General features: G+C 44.2%; 1 protein-coding gene across 1 annotated transcript; it reads right to left on the minus strand.

Moving 5' to 3' along the window:
- Positions 1–10,330: 10,330 nt before the first annotated feature.
- On the minus strand, positions 10,331–23,916 carry GM2A (ganglioside GM2 activator). Its single transcript, XM_026008306.2, has 4 exons — positions 23,509–23,916; positions 18,194–18,355; positions 12,379–12,561; positions 10,331–12,011 (listed from the first exon to the last, which is right to left on the minus strand). Exons 1-4 carry the CDS (start codon positions 23,596–23,598, stop codon positions 11,856–11,858), a joined length of 591 nt encoding a protein of 196 aa, XP_025864091.1. The 5' UTR covers positions 23,599–23,916; the 3' UTR covers positions 10,331–11,855.
- Positions 23,917–24,906: the final 990 nt, after the last annotated feature.

Here is a 24,906-nt window from a genome sequence, read left to right on the forward strand (position 1 = left end):
CTGAAATTTTAAGGCCACTTAGAGCTATTTAGGCCAAAGAGTCTATGCAATTTGTGTGTGAGAGAAGGATTTCATCATGTGCAAGGACTACTGACCTACTTTAAAAAAATTATACCTAGTTTTGGGAAGGGTTTTGAAAAACAGACAATCTTGTATTTTGCAGATGGGAATATACATTGTTATAGCTTTTCTGAGGGACAATTTTATAATACATAAGTTTTAAAATATGTGGCCCTCTGACCCACTAATCCTGGGAATTTATCCTAAGAATACTTTGTGTTTGCAAAAATTTATGTAAAAGGAGAGCTTATATTTTTATAATATTAAAAAGTTGGAAACACCTAACTTTTAACCTAATAGACACATTAGGTTAAATTATGACTCTTCCAAAACAAAATGGTATATGCCCCCACCTATGGCAAAAATGCACCCATTGATATGCAAATATATTTGTGATTGGTCAGTAGGTAAAGCTGGTTTATTAAGAACATTATGTGAACCTAAAGTAGACAAAGACGTTATGAGAAAATAAAGCTACAGATCAAAATCTTTCATGGACAGACATGCAAAAATTGTAAAAAAAATTTTAGCAAATCAAATTCAACAGTATATTAAAAGGGTAATGTATTATGGCAGAATGGGATTTATTCTAAGAATGTAGGGTTGGTTTAATATTTGAAATCAGTGTAGTTCACCATTATTGATAAACTAAAATAGAAAAAATAATCATCTCACTAGACACAGAAAAGCATTTGGCAAAATCCAACATCTATTCCTAACATAAAACTCCTAGCTACTGGGCAGCCCGGGTGGCTCAGTGGTTTAGCGCTGCCTTCAGTCCAGGGCATGATCCTAGAGACCCAAGATCGAGTCCCAGGTTGGGCTCCTTGCATGGAGCCTGCTTCTCCTTCTGCCTGTGTCTCTGCCTCTCTCTCTCTCTCTCTCTCTCTCTCTCTCTCTCTGTGTGTGTGTGTGTGTGTATCTCATGAATAAATGCCTTAAAAAAAAAAAAAACAACTCCCACTCCCAGCAACTAGGAATAGAAGGAAACTTTCACAACCAGTAAAAAGTGTCAATGAAAACCTACAACTAATGTCATGCTGGATGGAAAAAAACTCAGTGCTTTCCCTGTAAGAAAGATCAGAAGCAAATCAGAGACGTCTACTCTCACCACTTCTATCTGATATTGTGCTGGATATCTAAACAATGACATAGGTCAAGAAAAAGAAATGTATGGCATCCAGATCAGAAAGGAAGAAAGAACTGTCTTTATGAAGATGTCATTATACGAATATAGAAAAATCCAACAGAATCTAAGAAAAAGCTACTACAAATTGGTTTACAAAGCTTGAGGACACAAAGTCAATATACAAAATCCAACTCTATTTTTCTGTACTAGCTGAGAACAGTCAGAAATTCTGCTTATAATTGCATCAAAAAAATGAAATAATGGGGGAATAAATCTGATGAAAGACATGAAACACCTGTTAAAGACTATAATATATAATATTCATGAAGACTATAATATTTTTTAAGATTTTATTTACTTATTCATGAGAGACACAGAGAGAGAGAGAGAGAGGCAGAGCCTTAGGCAGAGGGAGAAGCAGGCTCCATGCAGGGAGCCCGAAGTGGGACTCGATCCCGGAACTTTGGGATCATTCCCTGGGCCGAAGGCAGGCACTAATATTATTCTGCAGGCACTATCGTATTTTGGTAAAAGAAATTAATACCTAAATAAATGGAGACATAAACCTTCTTTATGACTCAGAAGACTCTTTGTGGTTAAGATATCAATTTTTACCACATTCAGCAGGCTTTTGTTTTGTTTTTTGTATAAGTTGACCAAGTGGTTCTAAAATTCATATGAAAATGTAAAGGACCTAGAAGAGCCAAAATATCTATGAAAAAGCAGAACAAAGGTGGAGGGCTAACACTGTCTGATTTCAAGATTTATAACAAAGCGATAGTAACCAAAACTGCATGGTGTTGGTGCCAAGACAGACAAGTAGATGAGTAGACCAGAATAGCACCCAGAATAAACTCTCTCCGTATGTGGGCAACTGATTTTTGACAAAGGTTCAGAGGCAAAGTAGTTGGAAAAGGATTGCCTTTTCAAGAAATGGAACTACACAAATTGGATGTCAATATGCCTAAAAAAGGGACCTAGGTTCCATACTTTACATTGCATATATTAATCAACTCAAAATAGACCTATAAATCTTAGGCCTCAGTATAAAACCTGAAACTATAAAATTTTTAGGAGAAATCATAGGGGAAAAAATTTTGTGACCTTGGGTTAAGCAAAGATTTTCTTAGATACAGTACCAAAAGCACAATCCATAAAAGAACAATTCAGTGCAGTGAGCTTCATCAAAATTAAAACTCTTACTCTTCAAAAGACACTATTGAGAGGATGGAAGGAAAAGCCACAGTCTGAGAGAAAAATCTTTGCAAAGTTATGTCTATTGAAACTCTCATACCCAGAATACATGAAGAACTCTTAAAACCCAGTGATAAGAAAACATCCTTTTTTTTTAAATAGGCAAAGGTTTGAATAACCCATTACTAAAGAAGATATATGGATGGTGAATAAGCATATGAGAATATGTTCAACACCATTAGTAATTAGAGAAACCCAAATAAAAGCCATAATGAGATCCCACCATATAGCTAACATTTAAAAGATTGACATCACTAGTGTTGGCAAATATGTAGAGGAACTCCAGCTCCCATAGAAGAAAAGGAAACATATACCTACAAAAGACTTATACATAAATGTTCATGGTAGCTTTACCATAGTAGAAAATGCAACACGTTCTGTAGGGGCAGAAATATTGTTGAAAGGTGAAGGAGTGGATGAGTAAGTGGGAGGCATTACAAAGGGGCACGAGGAAATTTTGGGCTTGATGGAGAATGTGTTCATAATTTTGATTGTGAGGGTGGCTTCCCAGGCGTGTATATATATTTTAAAACTTAGCAATTATGTACTTTAGATATACACCATTTAATATTAACTATGCGTCAATACAGTTGTTAAAAAACAAAATGTGAAGCATGATTCCATTAGGTTCTTTTTTAAAAAGAAGTCATTTGCATATACTCAAGTAATTTTGAAGGGTATACAGAACATAAAATGTTATAGGAATTTTCACAAGTTGGTTGAGTTAGAAATGAAATTTTATGCTTTTTTTTTTTTTTGCTGCCTGTGTTATTGTGTTTTTAGCAGTAACGTTGATTTTATAACTAAAGAAACTGCATGTGAGGGGAAAATTTGTGTGTGTGTGTGTGTGAGGGGGAAATTTAATGATTTGTTTCACTATAACAGAAACACAATTTTAAAAATAAAAATTTTATCTTTAACCCATATGAGAAAGTACATAAAGCATAAATGTACAGTGTAATGAATACTTACAGGTAATGTCACTTTTCAACCTCCCATTCTATGACATGACTGATGCTATGGAATCCCAGGAATCCCAACTGGAGTTAGCAGAGTTCTCATCCTCAGCACATCATCATCCATTTACCAATAGTCAGATGTCCAGCAACTAATTAGCTCTTGGAGGAGATGTGAAATAACTATGAAAGAGAGGGGAGGCAGAGGGGAGCATCCCATCCCTAGATAAGAAAGCTACAAGCGTGGAGAAAGTGAGGCTTTGAGGAATATATGGAAGCTTTCCTATAGAATATAGAGCAAGTTAAGACAGTGGTTTATGACTTTGGCGGGGGGAGTCATACACCTTGTTGAGATTCTAAGGGAAACTATAGATCCCCCTTCATAAAATTCACGTAAATGCATGCTTGCTAAATTTTATGTGCAATTTCAGGAACAATCACAAAATCCATGAAGTTAATAGACCCTGGGTTGCAAAAGAACCTTTGGAAAGAGGAATGCAAGAATGTCTGCTTCTCATAGCATTGAACAATCTACAGATAGTGGATAGCCAACCCTGGCACTAAGGTTTGCATGCAAAATAAAGCAATGCAAGATCAGATTAGAGAGGTAAGCTACCAGACATTAAACGTCAGGCACCATGTGACTGGTGCAACACACACTATCTGATCGCAGCCTGGCCTTTGAAGATCACTGATAGGACCCAAACTGCTCATTCCTGATGCAACAATGTAGGCTGAATTCTCTACTGCTACGTGCTTCTTTGGCAAAAACTGGGACCCGATAGCTGGAATAGAGATATTTTAGGGGATATCGAGGATGGAGAGGGATTCCTTCCCCTACCTCAGGACCTTCAGAAATATCTCCTGTTGCAGTTCTCTGCTGGACAACTGTGATCAGTCTTAAAATGATAGAGCTGGACCACATTTGGGGCATAAAGTGGAATGATCTGCAGAATCGTTTTAGGGAGAGGCTTAATTTGGATCTTCAGCAAGCAAGCCCATCAAAATGAGGAACGATAAGAGAACTGGGATTGCTACAGAACTCACTGCTAAAGCAACACAAACCTTGCATGGGCAGGTGGGCAGCAGAAGTCACCCAAGTGAAATGGAGGCATTCAGAGTTGGCCCCAAGTGGACATTAGTGACACAGTGCAATGGTTTATAAGTCACAGTGCCGGGATCCCTGGGTGACGCAGCGGTTTGGCGCCTGCCTTTGGCCCAGGGCATGATCCTGGAGACCCGGGATGGAATCCCATGTCGGGCTCCCGGTGCATGGAGCCTGCTTCTCCCTCTGCCTGTGTCTCTGCCTCTCTCTCTCTCTCTCTGTGACTATCATAAATTAAAAAAAAAAAAAAAAAAAAAAAGTCACAGTGCCCCTGGCAATGAAACTGAAAGGCAAATTCCTAAGGATAGACAAGATTTGCTATTGGCAAACAATGTCCAGGCTGACTCAAACCTACACAGGAGCCTCTCAAACGAGTACCTGAGTTCAAAGATCAAAAATGGGTGACGGGCCAGAACTGTCTGGTATGGCAAATACCACTTGAAAGTGAAATTGAGGCGATACGACTCTTGAAAGGGAAGTTCATCAGGAGGACTCCAATTTCAGAAGCTGGACTTACAGGTCAGGGAGGTAAGTTCCCAGACAAGGAACATCCAGCACCGTGTGACCGAACACGCACACTATCTGATTACAATCAGCAGCACTCTGAAGATCACTAATAGGACCCGAACTGATCCTCTAGGATAAATTCTCTGATGTCTGTGCTGCTTTGGTAAAAACTGGGACCCAGTCGAAAGGCCCTGGGTGATCTGATCCCTCCCGACCTCTCCAGCTGCTTCGTGCACCAGCAGCACCTTTCCTTCCAGTTTTAACAGTCCTTGTCCAGTTCCCTGAAAGCACCATGTTCCTCTTTGCTTCAGAGCTTCCACATACACTATTCCTCTCTTCCCCTACTTAAGTCCTCATTTCTCAGATGTCAGCCATCGCCTCCTCAAGAAAACCTTCTCTGACGTCATGCACTGACCCAGACTCTGCAGTCCCCAGTAACTTCTACTTTGTAACACATCACAATTGTGGTGTTTATTTGCATGTTTGTCTCCCTCCCTGCACTGAAGTTACATGAGAGATAGCTCAAACTCTTTTTGTCCCTCAAAATGGAGACGTCAGCAACATATTTTTTAAACTTTATTTTTGAAAAATCTTTAAGGTGGCAAAAATAATACAGAGTTTCCAATATACCTTTCATCTAGCTTTCACTAATGTTAACATCTTATCCTAATACAACAATCAAAGCCAAAGTAATTAACTGGTGAAATCCTGTTTTTGGGCCTTTTTCTAATCCAGCATCCAGTTCAAGAGCTCACAGTATCTTTATTCTCTCTAATCTGTGAATGTTCCTTAGTCTTTCCTATTTATTTTAATTTATTTTATTTACTTACTTTCTTACTTACTTAATTTATTTATTTAGAGAGTGATCCAGAGAAAGCACAGGCAGGGGGAAGGAGAAGGGCAGAAAGAGAAGCCGTCTACCCGCTGAGCAGGGAGCCCCACATGGGACTCAATCTCAGGACCCTGGGATCACAACCCCAGCTGAAGACAGATGCCCAACGGATTGAGCCACCCAGGCACCTTTCAGTCTTGGCCATGGCCAGTCTTGTTCATGGCCCCATAATTTTGAAGAATACTGGCCATTTATTTTGCAATGTCTTTCAATTTGGGTTTTTCTAATCTTTCCTCATCTTGGAGGTTAATCCATTTTTGACAATGCCACAGAGGTCTCATTGTGTTTTATCGATGCATCATATTGGGAGATACACGATGTCAATGTCTTATTACTAGTGATGTTAACTCAATGATATACATGGTTAAGGTGGTGCCTGCCAGTTTTCCTCACTAAAAAGTGACTACTTTCCCTTTGCAGTTGGTATCTTGTAAGGGGAATACCTTGAAACCTTGCAAAATCTTGTTTTGTTCTTTAGACAGAGAGAGAGAGTGCTGGCACAAGTGGGGAGGGAAGGGGCAGAGGGAGAGGGAGAAAGAGAATCCTAAGCAGGCTCCACGTCCAGCATGGAGCCCAACACTGGGCTCCATCTCACAACCCTGAGATCATGACCTGAGTCGAAATCAAGAGTCAGTCACTTAACTGAACCCATTCAGGCGCCCTACAAAATCCTACAAAATTTTTTTTTTTTTTTTTTTTTTTTTTTTTTCTTTAAGGTGTGCACTTTATTGAACTGGTCTCAAGTCAGTGTACAGGTAAGCCCTGGATGCCTCCATGCCTCAGCCCCACTCCCAGGGAGACCAAAAGCCTTCATAAATCTTCAATTGGGGGGACAAAAAACAAGGGCCGTGATGGCAGACCATTTAAAATAAAACAAAAAGAACAAGTATTAAGGCGAAGATTAAAAAAAATTTGGACTACATAATTTACACAAAAGCAATTCTCTTTCCCTCCCCTGTGTGGACTCGGGCGAGGACAGGCCCTTCTCTGCAGGGAGAAACGGGGTGGCTTTTGGGAAGGCAAAGGACTTCCTGTAACAATGCATCTCACGATATTTGGAATGACTATTAAAAAAAAAAAAAAAGAACAATGTACAATCAAAGTCCTCGGCCACATTGTAGAACTTTGGGGATGCTCGCTCCAACCCACTGCTGTCACCTTCACCGTTCCAGTTTTTAAATCCTGAGTCAAGCGCCAAAAAAAACAAACCAAAAAAAAAAAACAAAAAAACAAAAAAACAAAAAAATTAAAAAAATTAAAAATCCAAAAACAAAATTAAAAAAAAAAAAAAAAACAAATAAAGCCATGCCAATCTCATCTCGGTTTCTGCGCAAGTTAGGTTTTGTCAAGAAAGGGTGTAACGCAACTAAAGTAACAGTCCGCCTAGAAGCATTTGCGGTGGACGATGGAGGGGCCGGACTCGTCGTACTCCTGCTTGCTTTCGGGATCCCTGGGTGGCGCAGCGGTTTGCCGCCTGCCTTTGGCCCAGGGCACGATCCTGGAGACCCGGGATTGAATCCCACGTCGGGCTCCCGGTGCATGGAGCCTGCTTCTCCCTCTGCCTATGTCTCTGCCTCTCTCTCTCTCTCTCTCTCTCTCTGTGACTATCATAAATAAATAAAAATTAAAAAAGAAAAAGAAAAAAAATCCTGTTTTTCATTATACTTTGACCTAACAATTTTAGCATCCATAGGTCTCTCCTGTCTGCAGCAATTATTACAATGATATTTGCCTAATGGTGATTTTTTTTCCCTTTCCAAGATTCCTTCTACATTTAACTGGGATTCTGTTGTGTATGGACCAATGGATTTTTTTTTTATTCAATGGATTAGAACACATTACTGTCATTATTTATAGTATTGCTCAAAATGTCCAAGATTTGGCCATTGAGAGCTCCTTCAAGTTGGTTCCTGTGTCCTTACAGTATGCCCCCATGCTCTCATTATCCACAATATATTTATTTTTTCAATCCTAATACACATATTCTCAATTGCTAACCCCTACTCCTGTGAAAAACAAATTGAGTAGAATCCAATATTTGTGTGCAGATCCTTTTACTTTAGCTTTATTGTATCCCATCGAAATACTGTAACTTCAGTTATCTTTCTTACCTCCTTCAATGCAGTTGCATTCTTCATTTGAAATATAATTCGTTTGTTATCATTTGTATTACATGTTGTTTCTCCTCATCACCTGACTGATTTTAATCATGTTTTAGGTATGAGGACCATTATTATAGTTCTAAGAGTGCCAATTACACGAAAAGATACACTCAGAAGTCTCCTGCTTCCTTCATCCTTTATACCCTGTTATGATTTTCCCTTCTTTCCACAATATCCCTACCTAACATAAAGGAGATGTGGTTTATGTATACAATGGAATATTACTCAGCCATTAGAAATGACAAATACCCACCATTTGCTTCGACATGGATGGAACTGGAGGGTATTATGCTGAGTGAAAGAAGTCAATCGGAGAAGGACAAACATTATATGGTCTCATTCATTTGGGGAATATAAAAAGTAGTGAAAGTGAATAAAGGGGAAAGGAGAAAAAATGAGCAGGAAATATCAGAAAGGGAGACGGAACATGAGAGACTCCTAACTCTGGGAAACAAACTAGGGGTGGTAGAAGGGGAGGTGGGCGGGGGGTGGAAGTGACTGGGTGACTAGCACTGAGGTGGGCGCTTGATAGGATGAGCACTGGGTGTTATTCTATATGTTGGCAAATTGAACACCAATAAAAAATAAATTTATAAAAAAAATATCCCTACCTACACTCTGCAAACAACTAATCTCATTAATGCTGGCTCATCTTTACAAATGAGCACATGAATGTATATTTATTTATTACCCCCATCTTCCTTCTAACATGAAAAGTAGCACATTGCACTTTGCCTTTGCACTGAACAGCATATCCTGGAAATCACTCAATATCGATTCAAAGATCTCCCTCATTCTTTTTTATGGCCAAATAGGATTCAGTGTTAACATATTGTGGCTTATTCAGTCACTTTCTTAGAGACGTTTACATTTTTAGTATTTGCAATCACAATGCTGCCATGAAGTCACATGCAGGTGTATTTTTGTATGGTGGGAGGTGTATCTTCAGAGGAGATTCCCAGCGGTGGAATGTAGGATCAAAGAATAAGCACTTTTGAAGTCTGGTTAGGTACTAACAAATTCCTGTCAAGGATTGTACCACTTTGCATCCCCACCAGCTGTGTAGGCATGCCTGTTCCCTACAGCCTAGACTAGCAGTGTGGTTCTATCTCCATTGTGCACCAGTCTGAGAGGTGATGTTCTATTGTTTTGACAGACATTTCTCTAATCATAGGTAAGTCTGCAGGTTTCATGTTTAAGGCCTATTTTTACAACTTAGTGTGTATGTGTGAGAGGAGAATTGTCTATTCATGTCTCTTCTCAATTTTTCTATCAGGTTTTTAGTCCCTTGGATGTTTCATTCTTTATATAGTAGAAATATTAACACTTGGTCTATGATATGTGCTGAAACTGTTTTCTTCGAGTCTTCTTGGTTTGTTTTTTTTTTTTTTTTTTATTTTCTTTTTTTTTTTTGGTTTGTTTTTTTTTTTTAATCAAAGATTTCATTTATTCATGAGAGACACAGAGAGAAGCAGAGACATAGGCAAAGGGTGAAGCAGATTCCCTGAGGGGAACCCGAGGCAGGACTTGATCCCAGGACTCCGGGATCACATCCTGAGTTGAAGGAAGACGCTCAACCACTGAGCCACCCAGGCATCCCTCTTACAGTCTTTCGACTTCATGGTATTTCGTAAAAAGCGACTTTTTTTTTTTTAATGTAGTCAAATGTACCAATCTTTTATTTCTTGTGGATTTTGCATCTATGTTTTCTTTTAGTAGTTGTATGGTTTCATTGATATTTAGACCCTGGATCTATTTGGAGTTTATTCTGCATTTGGTGTGAAGTATGAATCTATTTTCAACTTTTTCCAGTTGGCTCAGTACCATTGCTTAAAAAAGTCTATTTTGCCTGTGATTTGAGATTTTTCACACCCTCCCCACTGAGACCCAGGGAAGCATTTGAACCAAGAGCTTGGCACGACATGGAAAGATTAACCGAGCTAATGAGATTCCATTCTAGGATATGAACTGAGAACAACTGTGAGAACAAGGCCTAAAAAACCAAAAGGGGAATAGGCTGGAGTAGTCACAGAGCAATAGGAAAGCAAAAAAATAAAAACAAGCCAAGGATCTTGGATGGTGACGAGACAGATTGAAGCAGGGAGAACAAGCAGCTCACAAGGCAAAAACAGAAGAGACAGTCCCTGGAATCACTTCAGCTTGTCTGTGCCTCCAGAGCAAACTCTACCAGCAGGAACAGCCCACCCCAAACAAGCTCCTAAAAACTCGACGATGGACAAATGTGCAGTCAAGACAAAGGAGGAATTCTCAGCAAGTTAAAAAGGTTTATTGCCATTCCAAGCTTCAAATGATCCCAGGAGCTGGGGGTAATCCAGGGGTCAGTAGGTTGTCATGGAGGACGGGACGATGGGCGAACCCAGGAACCTGAGGTGAGTCCACCTCTCTTCATTGGATCTTTGCTCCACAGAGCAGCTGCTGGTGGGTTCCAACTCTTCCGCGTTTGCCCCATTCAGCCTGACAATGCTGCAAGGCTGGGGCAGGCAGCCTCATGATCCCTGCCACCGACAGCTCTGAGAGGCTGCCTCCCCCGTCCCTAGCCCTGCAAGAGCCTCTCTGTGGGTCAGACCCTATGGATCCGGCTCTGCAGAGGGACAAACAACCCTGGAGGAGTCGTCTCAAGACTGAAAGGACAAGGAATGCATGGTCTTACATCAGAGGATGCAAATTGGCCACAGTGGGGCAGATTTCCCCCACTGACACATTGGTTTTGCCCTTTTGGCCTGCACAGTGTTTTAAAAAAATCATCTGTTGCCAATATTTTAAAACTATAAGATTTCATATAAAAGTCTGGACTTCTGGCTTCTCCAAGGGAAAAAAAATTTGAGACTATTTGGCAATACTGGGCCTATGGCATTCTCATGTGGCACCAACTGGCCACAGCTCTACCGCAGCTGCCCTTATGGGCTGAATGCACCCTTTCTAACTCAGCCCAGGCCTCATCATCCCTGACAATATTCCCAAGCTCAAGCCTGGACATCAGCTGCCTTGTAACAATGCATATCTGCTGCTATAAAAGGCGGGGGTGGGTAGGAAGACATGCCTGGAAACAGTATGCTCCTTGTCGTCATCCTCACTCATTTAGGTCTCGTGTTTGGCCCTGCAGGCACCTGAGTCTGTAAACTTTCTTAAACACATAGGGCATTCTTAAATACCTCTCCCAGTGAAGCTCCACCACATGCCCTGCCTCCCCCGGATACACTATGCCCCACTGTTTGCTGGGCAAAACTAGAAAAGAATACTGAATTAATCACAGAAGTTAATGGAGGAATAGACTGAGGTGAACTACTTCAGCCCCTTCATCATAAGGGGGATAAAAGTAAAGCAAAAAAGTGTTATTAATACTTCCATTCTGCTTTTAAGTCAGTGACCCAAAAAAATTTTTTTAAAGAAAATCACAAAGGTAACTTCTGAAAACTACAACTGGGTTGGTCTGAACTCAAGATCACAAAATACATTGGTCCCATTCCTTGATTATTTAGAAAATGAATTAAGCTCTTAGAGAGAAAGTCATAGAGTCAAGGAGGGAAATGAAATGGCCGGCCTGGCAGCTGCTGTGGGCTATCAGAGCTGCCAAGCCGCACCCCTAGGTCAGGGCTGCCCGCCCATGCCATGCAGGTGGCACAAAATGATTCTCAGTGAGGGAAGTGGCATCATTGCAGAAAGGGCTTAAAGGGGTACAGAGAGTCAGGATTTGACTTCTGCAAATACAAGACAGAAGAAGAGGGATACCTTTCTCAGGCCCCTTCTTTCTGCTATTGCTGGTGCCACATTATTTGCCCATCAGAGAGGCAGAGATCTTGACACAGCCCAGACGCTCCCCACCGCTGCTGAGGATGACCTGGATGCGGTAGTGCCCAAAACTGAGCCAGGGGGGCAGCTCCATGTTGGGCAGGATTAAATCAGTCCGAGGCAGCGAGTAGATGCCCTGCAGGAAAACCGGTGGATCACAGAGTCAGTGGAAGCCTACTGAGGGGACTCTCATGGAACTCTCCCAAAAGGGCAGCCATGAACTGCCCTTTCTGCCACTCCCCTGAGAGCCACATGACACTGGGGATAGCCATAGCACTACAGAACATGGAATGTTAGAGCTAACCGGCACTGGAGGTCATACTGCGGTTTAAGTCTCCCAACCCACAGATGGATAAACCAAAGCCCCCAAAATATAAGCAATTCAGGATAGATCACCCACAGACATCCAGATCTGTGAGAGGAGAATGCAAGAACCCTTCCTTCCAAGTCCCATGTGTTTACTCCAGCCACAGAAAGAATGCTCTCCTTTCCTATGTACTTACTGCCTTGATGGGACAGTGGCAGGGAAGCCCATAGGTGTGCAGAGGCTCCGGGCAGCGATGTCCAGGGGGAATAAAAGTGTCAAGTACTTGGCAGAGGTCTTCATAGGTGCAGCTACCAAGTTCATCCACACATGGGACTTTGACCCAGAAGCCAGCCAATTCCTTCTCCACAATTATTTCCACCTAGGGAGAAAGAGTTTGAAACAGTATAAGCTCCAAGGCAAACATACCAACTCCTCTACATTTTTAAAAGATCAGCATTTTATTTTGATCACGGAATTTTTGATCGATGGGGTCTTGGAGATATTCTTGATCCAGAAGTGACCATGTGGCACATGTCCCAGTATTATCCTTCCCGGTGCCTGTGGCAGATAATTAATGATCGTTGTGATATTCCCCCCACACACACACTGAACCATAGTCTTAAAATTCTTTAGGTAATCACTACCATAGATTGAAGCTAACACTGGAGCTGAAATGCACTTGTCATGTAACTGCTAACTGGCACCACTTGCTAGACTTTCCTTCTCAGCCCCATCTTGGCTTCAAGAGCCCTTTCCTGTGTAGAACCTCAGGCAACAATTGCCAGCCGATTGGAGTAGAAACCTCTTTTCTATCCTTGGGTAAATTTTCTCTGTAGAGCTGTAAAAGAATTTAAAACAGTAGGAATTTATAGGGAGCTCACTTTGGGATTGATATAAAGGAAGATCTTCGTCACAATCATAGCTAGGATATAAAAGAAATACCCCCCAAGAAGTGGCAGGCTCTCCAGACTGAGTTGGGGAAGCCACCGAAGGACCCCACACTCAGAAGAAGCTGGATGAGAAGATCGATGATGTGCTTCACACCTCCATGCTGACATGATTCTACTCCTGTTCTAGAGGTTGCAGCTGAGCCGGAAGAGGCCAGGACTTCAAAGCAGACAGTCCCAGATGTGCCTGCTGTGTGCCAGGCATTCACTAAGTGAGCTCTCTCTCTTGACCATGTTCGTGCCCCACCAGCAACCCCCTGCCCCCTGCCAAATGTATTAAGGGAAAACAGTAAGGAAAGGGAAGGGGGAGGTTAGCTCACTCGAACATCTGATTTCTGTGGGTATTATGGCAGGAAACCACAATTTTAGGGTCCCTTTCAGTTCTGAAATTCTAGCAATGTCATGTTTCCCAGCCTCCAGGCTCACTTGATTTAGGACTTTTGTCTTTAAAAGACAAATCTTGGATGGGCACTTATTCCCCTAGAGTCTGCTGGGCTTGGGCTGGCTCCCCAGCTTGTGGACTCAGTCTTCCAACAGCCCTAGATGTCAGGATCCAGGCTCGAGAGGAAGGGAAGCATCAGTGTACTCTGGATCCTGAGCAGACAGATTCAAATTGCTTTCTTCGCTGACCTCATGGTGCTCTGCTGACACACGCAGTATCCCGCACCCCCACTCACACATGGTCCCCTGCCAGTCTGCCTCTGTGCTCTCCTGCCAAGCCTGCTCCAGCCCCTTTGCCTGGGAGAGCCAGAAGGCCTGGACTGGAAAGCTATCCCTGCCACTTCCTAATATTGTGCCATTGCGTCGAGCTACTTTGCTCAGTTTCCATTCCCTTGTCTCCAAAAGCAGGATATTTTAGAGTGCCAACCTCATAAGATCCCATCGAGTGAGACAATGCCTGTAAAATGCTTAGCACAGTGCCTGAAATCCAAACATTAACTCCTGCAGGACTACCTATCCTACCTTCTCCCTCAGCCAGTAACCCTTGTTTCTCCAGTATCCCAATGAAAATGGTTAAGTAAGTTATGCCCTGAACAGAAATGCCCAGATGGGGGGACCAGTGAGGGCCAAGTCCTGGCTGGGGTCCTCCCATCAGGCTAGAAGCCTATGGGGCTGTATCCACCAGAAGGAGCCATGCCTTGCCTACCCAGGCCAAAGACAGCACCGGAGGTACTCAGTAGGAGTGCATGAAATGTAAGGCAATAGGTACTTTTGAGGCAGTGCCATGCCTTCCACTTGGGGATTGCATGGCTCAGTTCCCAGCCCCTGTTATCAATCTGCCTCCTCCTATGGCTCAGGAAAGCAAGCAAGGCTGAATAATAAGATACCATCAATCTCTCTAGTCTAAGACTTCCTTGCAAATTAGGTAGCTTGATTTAAATAAACTTCTGTCATGGGACCTGTCTCGACAACCAGACAGACAGAAGCTCTGACCAATAATCAGGGCTGGATCCCTGCACCTGCCAGGGCCCGTGAGCAAGTCCTCAGGTCTCCACCCCTCCATCCTGACAATGGAATATTTGGATCTCATGATCTCAAAGAGGCCTACCAGTCCTGACATCCTAAGAGTGAAAATTTCTTATGGGTTGAAAAGAAATTATTTATCTTGGCCTCTCCCACACAGATAGGCACACAAAAGCTCTAAATAAAGATACATGGGGAGCAGCTGTCGGGGAGCCACCTGATGCAACGGAAGGAGGCAGTTATAAACTGAGGTACATGATTCTCGGGGGGAAAATAGGTCAAACTATCAGGCCTGAAAGCCACATCTAAAAGCCCAAAATTAGTGTATATGCCAAATACAGAAGCGATTTATGATTCCTGAGGATGAGAAAACAAGGGTCTCAGAGACTGGAATTCGAGAGAGGGCCCACAAGAGGGAGTTATAAATTAAGCTGAATCCTATAAAGCAAGTCAAAAGAGGAAAGGGGAGCTCCTGGGTGGCCCCAGTCTTGCCCATGGCTCATGGAATCTGGGGCATCCAGCTTCTAAACATTGCAGCAGGGGTTAAATTCATCCAGGTCTGAGATGAGACTCTGGATTAAAAAAATTCCACTTCAGCATGGTCAGCGGAAGAGAGGATGAGTTGGCTCTCCTGCTTGCAAGCTGTGTGGGCCTGGATGCCTCACTCTCCTCTCTGGGCCTCAGGAACAAGAGATGGAAGACATTGAGGCCTCCAGGCTCATAAGGAGCTGTCTCTAGGGGATCTCTGCTGAGCAAGGGAAAGTTCTGGAGCACTCTCCTACAGACATACCAAGCACTAAGTCCACCTCCGTGCCTGAAAAAGTTCAAGGACAGGTTACACAACATAAGGACACCCAGCCTTGAATGTGCTAGTAACTATGCGACCTAGGCAAGCTGTACCCCTTCTATGAGCCTCAGCACCCCTGATCTATAAAACGAGGCTCATCATCTTTTCTCCTACACAAGTGTTCAGGGGCTTTCATTTGATAGCTAATATGCATATTACCTGAAAAGTGAAAAGAACTAAACTGAAAATATACAAGAGAAATGTTAAGAGCAAGGGAAGGAGTAGAGGCAATCCAAGCACAGTTTTTATAAAGTGCAATGGCCCAAACTTATGTACGACAGGTCATAAAGTATCAGGAAAGGGGTGGGCCTTCGAAGAAGCCAAGAAAAGCAGGCTAGGGGCAGAAAGAGCACCAATTTTTTCCATCAAATGCGAAGCATCACAGAAATGCCAGCATTCTGCACAACAGTGACAGCAGAACAAGCATGATGGCACCTGCCAAAGAGCCCAACACTCCAGACTCAGCAGAAAGAGCACGGAAATGACATTTGTGTGACCCTGGTAGATTATCGCTTGAAGTATAGCTAAAGGAAATGTAATGATCTAGCCTGGAGAAGACTTGGGAGGGATGTACAGAGGAAGGCAGGGCCCAAGAGCTGTCCACACATCCCGGGCTTCTGTCCAAGTCAGAGGGGCCACAGGAACAGACTGACATTAACTGAACTATTAACAAGAGTTAACATGTAGCGAGCAGGTCTTATGTGCCAGGTTATGTAAAAAAGCACACTGCATGTTATCAACCCAGTAATGTCCACAAGCAACCTAGAAGGTAGAGGCTGTGATTCAGCCAGGGGGAAGAGTAGTTACCAGGACACATTCCACATCAGAAGCCTTTTAAAGAATCAGAACAAAACTGGTGTCAGAACAGATCTACACCTGGGCAAGCTGAAGGGCATATAAGAATATGTTGTGGGGCATCTGGGTGGCTCAGTGGTTGAGCATCTGCCTTCGGCTCATGTCGTGATCCTGGGGTCCTGGGATCAAGTCCTGCATCAGGCTCCCTGCAGGAAGCCTGCTTCTCCCTCTGCCTATGTTTCTGTCTCTCTCTGTGTGTGTCTCCCATAGATAAATAAATAAAATCTTTTAAAAAATGTTATAAAGGAAGCAGTTGAAAGTAGTGAGAGGGACTACAATGTATGGTGTTACAATAGATATATGAAAAGCCTTTATTGTTCTGTAGAAAAGCATGTAAACAGCCACCCCCATAAGAGGCAACAGACATGATCAAACTGGCTAATCCCAAAGTAAATACAAAAGGCAACAAAATTGGGATGACTGGGTGGCTCAGTGGCTAAGCATCTGCCTTCATTTCAGGGCCTGATCCCAGAATCTCAGGATGGAAACCCACAACAGGGTCCCCACAAGGAGCCTGCTTCTTTCCCTGCCTGTGTCTCTGCCTCTCTCTGTGTGTCTCTCATGAAAAAATAAAACCCTTAAAAAAAAAAAGGCAACCAAATTAATGAAAAGACATTGAACCTCACTAGGGATGACATAAAATAGTGGAAAACATTATTAGAAAATGCTCAGAATCAAATCTGTGAAAAAAGGCAAATCTGTTGCTGGCAATCTGTTGGGAGAGGGTATATATGGGGTTCAAATATGTGGAGGCACTTTGGCAATATGTACCTAAAGACCTAAAAAAATCTGTGCCTAAAAATAAATAAATAAGTAATTAAATAATAAATTAAAAAAAATAAAGTCTCTGTCTAGATAATCAGAAAAGTACAAAAAGATACATGACAAGGATAATGTTGGCAAAGGTGTTTATAACAGCCAAAAAATAAACGAAGCCAAACAAACAAACCAAAAACTGCCCTAGAAACAAATTAAATGTCTGACAATAGATTTGTTAAGTACACTAGGACAGATCTACATCCGAATATTTCTGCCATTAAGAAGAGTTAGGTAAACTGATGCCAAATGCCATAGAAAGAGGTATAGAACCTACAGTATGATGCTAAAAAAAAAAAAAAAAAAAAAAAAAAAAAAGCAAGTTTATTTTTTTTAAGATTTTATTTATTTGAGAGAGAGTGAGCAAGAGCAGTGGGGAGGGGCAGAAGGAGAAGCAGACTGCCCACTGAGTGGAGAGCCCAACGCAGGGCCCGATCCCAGGACCCAGGATCACAACCCGAGCCAAAGGCAGATGCCCAACCAACTAAGCCACCCATGCACCCCCAAAAAAGCAAGTTTAATAGCACATGCCATAAAAATCCACTATTGTAAATGTACATATATTTACAACACAAATGTACATATAACTTACAAATGTAGAAAATATTCTGATGATTATGTAAATAGCAGTGACTACCTCATGAGGAGGCACATTGCAGGACACGTTTACAAGGTACACTGCTTCTTATTTTCATACATATCCACTCAAAATTAATATGCATGTTATATGTGATTGTATGGGGGACAGTTCCAAATCCTAGCCTACCAAATGTTTAAAGTGCCTACCCCTTATCACTGGGTAGTTGAGATTGCAGGGGATGTATCTCCCCCGCTTTTTGAGAATTTGTAATTTCTAAAGTGACTACATATTACTAAGTGACATCCCTGTTTTATAATTCACAACAGCACCAAAACAAAATTGCCCAACTGGAGTAGAATTCACGCATCCTTTGCTGCTCTGTGATTCCAGGATTGTAGAATTACTCACGGTCACCTGAGCATACATCCCTAAGGGGCCCCGCCAGCTGGCCCATGCCACTTCCCTCCAGCACCTCCGCAACCCTGCCCACTTCCAGGCTCACCTTCTGAGGATCGGTGAGGAGGACATTGGTCCGGACCTCGAAGCTGACAGTCATGTTCCCAGGAAAGATAACAGGGTCAGGTAGCAGAGACAGGCTCCTGAAGAACACAGGGTCCTTCCCCCTATCGCAGTTGTTCCAGAAAAAGCTCCCGGACTTGGGTGGCTGAAGAAAATCAGGCAGAAAAGAAAAGAAATGTTGACAAAAGGAACGCTCACAGGGCAGAAGCATCAACAGAACAGGCTATGGATGGTGTGACAGTGGGCGAGGCACTTCCCCTCCCTGAGCTTTTATCTGCACCTCTGTATCCGTAAGCCCAGGATAACACCTTGGTACCCATCTCCAAGGTAGTACTACACCAGAAAACTCAAAAAATAGAATCTCCCCAAAGTGTGCTGTTAACTAGAAAGCACAAGATGTCAGATCTTGAGCTTCAAAACCGGTGAACAACCACATCCACCCTTGGTAGGTGCCTTCTCTGACTTCCACTCTTAGCCCCCCACCCCTCCACCCCTCTCCAGCCAGCCCTGGCATCTCCTAAGAGGGAAGTTCCTGGAGGGTTCACCTTTGCAGCCTCATGCCCAGATCTTATTCATGTCACACCCCATGCCCAATCCAGGGCCAGGAATAATTGGAAACTAACACAGTGGGAAACCCCTACCCTCAAGGAGTATGCAATCAGCTCGGGGAGGGAATAGGACACACGGAGAGAGACACCCAGTGGGGCGCTTGTCGATGAACCCTAGTGAACAAGCTTCCCCAATCCTAACCAGTGCTTCCTGCCTCCTATCCCATTGCCCATACTCTGTCCCATCTGAATCACCATCCTCCCCTTTGCTGAGCCACTTCCTCTTCTTCCTCAATATCCCCTAGAGGTCTCTAGATTCCACCATCTTGTCTGGCTACACAAGACCGCTGACTCCCCACTCCCACAGAACCTGCCTACTCATCTATGATCTTTAACACTTCCTACACTGTGCAGACTCTGCCCACCCACCCGCACCTTTCCCAGCCCCCTGAAGGCCACCTAAGAGACACTTTAGGCATTCCCACTATGTGCATCCCATCTTAGAAGGAATACCTGCCAGCCCCACACCTCCAACTGACCCCATCGTCAACACAGCCAACTGGGCTGAAAGGAAACTTCTAACCCAAGCGAGGCCGGCAGATTCTCTTTGCCTCTGGGAAATGGAGGTTGAGGCACAAATCACTTAGAAGGCTTTCTGCCGTCATTGGGTCATAACACTTGGGATAAGGTCAGAACACCTAGACCTGTGACTCACGACCAAGCCAAAGTTTGGGAAGAGACAAGAACTAAGGGCTCTGCTGGTCTCTGGAAGAGAAAACAGAAGTGTCCCCTCCCCAACCCCACCCCTGTCCAAATAGGCAATAAGGGGTTAGCAGTGAAAGGCAGGACTCTGGAGTGAGATATAGGGTAAATCAGAGCTTGAGTCAACAGGCCTGGCTCAGCCACAGCATCACATGATTCTATAGGCCAGTTTCCCCTTTGGCACTCCAATTTCCACATCTTTTAAGTGGAGGCTTTATACTTTCCTCTTAGGGATGTGAAGATGAGAGCGTGCATGTAAGCTCTTAACAATGCCAGGCCCAAAGCATGAGCTGGCTCACTGAATGAAAGCCATTTATATGGCCCAGCCTCCATTCCTGCCATTAGTTCCAAGAGATTCCTTGTATACCTGGAGTAAACTTCCCTTTAGTTGAGCTTCTTGGAATGAGTTTCTGTCCCTTGGAATGAAATGTCATGACATGAGTAAGAAGAACAGGACAGGGTCTGATTCATGCCTGCGTGCCCCACAGCCCCTTACGCAGGGTAGGAGCCGATAAATGTTTCCTTCAGTATTCATCCCACAAATATTTATGGAGCAATGAGCACGGGCCCTGGTCTAAGTTTGTGTTCATAGTGGTAAACAATTAGAGATGTTCTTGCCCTGCCTTGAGGAGCTTAGAGTCTAAAGCCAATAAATGTTACCCACCGTGATTTCAGAGCGCCGGAAAAGAAATGAACAGAGGTAATGTTGAGAGGAACAAAGGACTTACTTAAACAGGGTAGTAAGGGAATGATACTTAAGCTGGACCCCTGCAGGATGAGAAGTCGGCCATGTAAGTAGAGAAAGATTGTTCTATCCAGGCAGAGACTACATGGGCAAAGGCCCTGTGGTAGGAAGTTTCGCTGGCCTGGGCACTATAAGAAGGCTATTGGGCTACATGTAGCAGATGACTGACCCAGATGAGGCTGGAGGGGAGGCAAGGTCATTTAATGTACGACCTCGTAGGTCATAACTGGGACCCTGGATTTACTGTAAGTGCAACAGAACCCCACTGCAAGAGTGCCACGCTCTGGTTCATGGTTGAGAATGGACTGGAGAAGAACAAGTCTGGAAGGGGGAGACCAGTTAGGAGGCCGTTGTCAAATGAAAGAATGCCTGGACTTAAGAGTTGGGCTGGAAGGCAGGTAGGAGGACTAGCCATTTTCTGGGGCTGTTTTCACAGATTCTGAGGCACCCTTCTTCACATCGAGGGCTGATTCCAGGCTGGGGCAGGTGTCCCGAGCGTCCTGTTGGAGATGAAGAATTCCCTTCCTTCTTCTAAGCTCCCTTTTCCTTCAGCCCCTGAGGGAGGCAGAACAACAGAGTTTCCCCCGTGCCTGACTAGAAGCCGCTCTGGCAAAGATTTCTGCAGCTGGGTCCAGCCTCGTCTGGAAGAGGAGGCACAGAGGATTAGCAATGCCCACTAAGGGCCAGACCTGGCACAGGAGCTCCTCTGACCTGTGCATGATACGTTCCCAGACCCCCAGTGGATGCCTGAAACCACACATAGTACTGAACCCTATATATTCTATGGATTTTCTTCTATGCATGCTTTTTTTATATATACCTATGATGAAGTTTAATTTATAAATTTGGCACAGTAAGAGATTAACAACCATAACTAATAGAAAACAGAACGATCATTAACACCACACCGTAACAAAAGTTATGTAAGTGTGGTCTCTCTCCCTCTCAAAATATCTTACTGTACCGCACTCACCCTTCTTCTTGTGATGATGTGAGACGAGAAAGTGCCTGTGTGATGAGAGGAGGAGAGGTGGGTGATGCAGGCATTGTGATATAGCATCAGGGCTACTATTAAACATCTGATGAAGTCAGAAGGGGCATCATCTGCTTCCAGCCTGCGACTCACTGGGCTTACAGACCACAGAAGGCAAAACCACAGATAAAGGAGAGACTACTGTATTTGCCATCCCCAGGATAGGCCAACACGTGGGAAGAGGCAACAGAGGGCAGAGGGAAAATGCACAGCTCTGGAGGCAAAAATACAGGTATATATCATATCACAGACCCGGGTTCCAATCATACCTCAGCCACTCACACGAGCTGAGGCCCTGGACAAAGTTACCCTCTTGAGGTTGTTTCCTCATCTATTAGATGGACATAATTATATCTTCTCACAGGGCTGCTGGGAAAATGAGAAGTATGCACAGAAAGTACAGTGGCCACACCTCAAGCCTGGCAAACAATGAAAACACAAGACTGAGAACCTGTCACAGACCAGAGGAGACTGGGGTGGCCTGATGACAGATGCACTGTGCTACCTTGGACTGGATCCTGGAACACAAAGAGGACATTCATGGGAAAACTTGTGAAATCCAATAAAGTCTAGAGTTTTAGATAATGCTGATGAACCAATGCTAGTTTCTCAGTTTGGGCAAATGCACAATGGTAATATGAGCTGTTAACATCAGGGAAACTGGGTGGGGAGTTTATGAGAGAACTCTGTGTTATCTCTGCAACTTGTCTGTAAATCTAAAATTATTCCCCCAAAAAAGTTTATTAGAAAAAAAAAAAGCACACAGCTCAACACATAGCACAGAGTGTGTGCACAATAAATGACAGTCATTATACAGTGTCAGAGAGTCTATTAAGCACCTACCATATGCCTGCACGGGATTAGACATTCTCCCCGCTGTCTGATGCCAGTCATAGCCCAGCAACACAAGAGTGGTTAACACAAGAAGAGGAAATAAAACAAGTTTCCAGATGCTTAAGTGGTTACCATCACCCCGCTGCCCTTATCTGGCTCCTGGTCTCAGGCACCAGACTCTGAATCACATGAGCACAGAGAAAACTGAAAGTGCCTTTTGCTGTACATCACAGGTGGCACCTATTCTCTACCGGCCTGAGCAAGGTGGGTGAACTCTATGATGTCTCAGGGCCTCTCCAAAAGTGCTGATCTAAAGCCCTCTAGTCTGGGATGGCATCCATGGTCAACACATAGGAGAGACTGGGGATGCAGGGCAAGTCCGAGGTCTAGCTCGACTCCACCTCATAGCGGTCAGCCCTGGAGCCAAGAGAAACATTCTCAACCTATACTCAGGGACACACTGGGAGTCCTTCTTGTCTTGGCCTCTAGGCCAAGAGGTCCTTATGCTTTCATTCAATAGGAAAAATAAAATAGACCCCTTGGCCCCCGGGGGCAGGGTGAGGCCGAGTCTAGCGGCTTGTATCACTTTACCTGTTACTTTAGCCCCTTTCCAACCATGAAAGCATTTCCCTTCACCCACACCCATCTGAGAAAGGCAGGTTGGTATCATCATGTCCATTTTACAGATGAGGAGACCATCTGTGTCTTGCCCACAGCTATGCAGCAAAGAAACAAATGCAACTAGGCTTCTCCAGGTCTCAGAAAGACAGAACTTCCCCTTCCCAAGGGTCTGGAGCATAGGGTGAGGGAAAAGTGAAGACTCTTCTGTGGCCTGTAATTAGAAGCAGTGGGTCACAGGGCTGGATCTCTGTCACCAGAAGAACAGGTCTGGGCCTACCTGCCTCTCAAACCCACGCTTGTCACGACAAGCTGAGCCACAGAGCAGACAGAAGGGGAAGGGATGAGTGCCAGGCCTTTTTATGGGAGGTGGAAGGCGGGGGCAGGTAAACAAGGCTGAGTCTCTGGGCCTGAGAGCAGTTCCTTAGGCCTTGCAGTCCTGCCAAATTTCACTCGGATGTTCGATATTCCGAAAGAGAGCAAGAGAGTAGAGACCTAAGGGAGATGAACCTTCCCTAAAAGTGGAGCAGAACAAGGCCTAATAGCCCACGTTCACTATACAGATGGGTTAACCGAGACTCAGGAGAGAAAAGGACCCACTCGGAGTCCCACAGTTAGTGACTTTGGGAGGCTCTGCAGAGGAGAAGGAATTCTAGAAAGCAGAGTAGCCACCCCCATAATCCCACCCCAACCGGACCGGCGAGCTGGAAACAGCCCCGAAAGGAGCGAGGGCGGGCGGGAGTGGGGGGCACACTCACCCTTCTCTGGCGGACGCGTGAAGGGTCCGCAGGGCCGGCGAGAAGCAAGCCCAGGACGATCAGGAGCACAGCATCCATCTGGGAGGCCATTGTAAAGAGCGGGTCCGTGCAGGCTTACTAGGTCTGCGGCGGCGGCGGCGCCCTTAAATGCAAGCCTTCGGTGGTTATGCAAAGCTGGGCATTGCTATGCAAAACCGAGCGCCGCCACTTCCAGGTTTGCCCCGCCCAGTGGGGGGATCAGAGATTGCGAGGCCTGCTGCTGGATAGAGCTCTCCCGACAACCCCCAGCAGAGGTTCCTCCTTTAGCCCCTGCCTCCAGGCACCGCCGTGCAGCCCCTCCTTCGGGCCCGAGACTGCGGAGCCGGGGGACGACGGGGGCGGGCCCGGGGCGGGGCCAGAGCGCGGGGCGGGGCCGGGGGCGGGGCCGAGCGCGGGGCGGGGCCGGGTGGGGGCGGGGCCGAGCGCGGGGCGGGGCGGGGCGGGGCCGAGCGCGGGGCGGGGCGGGGCGGGGCCGAGCGCGGGGCGGGGCGGAGCCAAAACTGCAGTTGCTAAACCGACGCAGTGACCTTAGCTGCGGAAAAGCCTTTTTGTTTTGAAACCCGCGTGCATTCTTGGACCCAATGTCACGCTCCCTGTTCATATTACGTTTTCCTGTATCCGTGTTCCGAATCACTGTGTTTTTTCAATAATTATAATCACAATTGTAATAACCGAGAGTAAGTGCTTTAATGCATGCTAAGCACGTTAAACGCCTATGAGAAATCTTTTTGCCCCATCTTAGCACTGAGGAAGACATACGTACACCGTGGAGTTAGCTCTGCCAAGGTCACAGAGCTGGGAAGTGATAGAGCAAGGATATATAGCCCATCTGCTTATGTAGCCCATCAAGCAAGATTTTGTTAAGCTATAATACTTTTAAGTTTTGCTTTTTAAAAAAGCAATGGGGATATTATTCCTGCCAAATCACCACTAGATTGTAAACCCTGCAAAGGATGGGACTATGAGTTTTGGTCACTAACATGGACCTGACCCATAATGAGCAATCAATCTTTGTTGAATAAATGAATACATAAGTAGAATTTAAAACTTACCTAATCAGCTTTTTTAAAATAATTTTTTTAATTTTGGAATTAATTTTAGATTTACAGAAAAGTCACCTGGATGGTGTATGCAACTGATGAATCACTAAACTCTACCTCTGAAACTAATAATGCACTACATGTTAACTAATTGATTTTAAGTTTTAAAAAAGATCAGGGTATTCTTATAAAAACGAGGAAACTGGCATTGGTACGTTGCCAGACTTTATCCAATCTTTTAATATGCTTTGTTTAAGTTTTTACTTAAATTTCAGTTCAATATTAATAAAATACAGTGTAATATTACTTTCAGGTGTTC

This window comes from Vulpes vulpes, chromosome 4 (assembly GCF_048418805.1).
Source record: "Vulpes vulpes isolate BD-2025 chromosome 4, VulVul3, whole genome shotgun sequence".
Lineage (NCBI taxonomy): Eukaryota > Metazoa > Chordata > Mammalia > Carnivora > Canidae > Vulpes > Vulpes vulpes.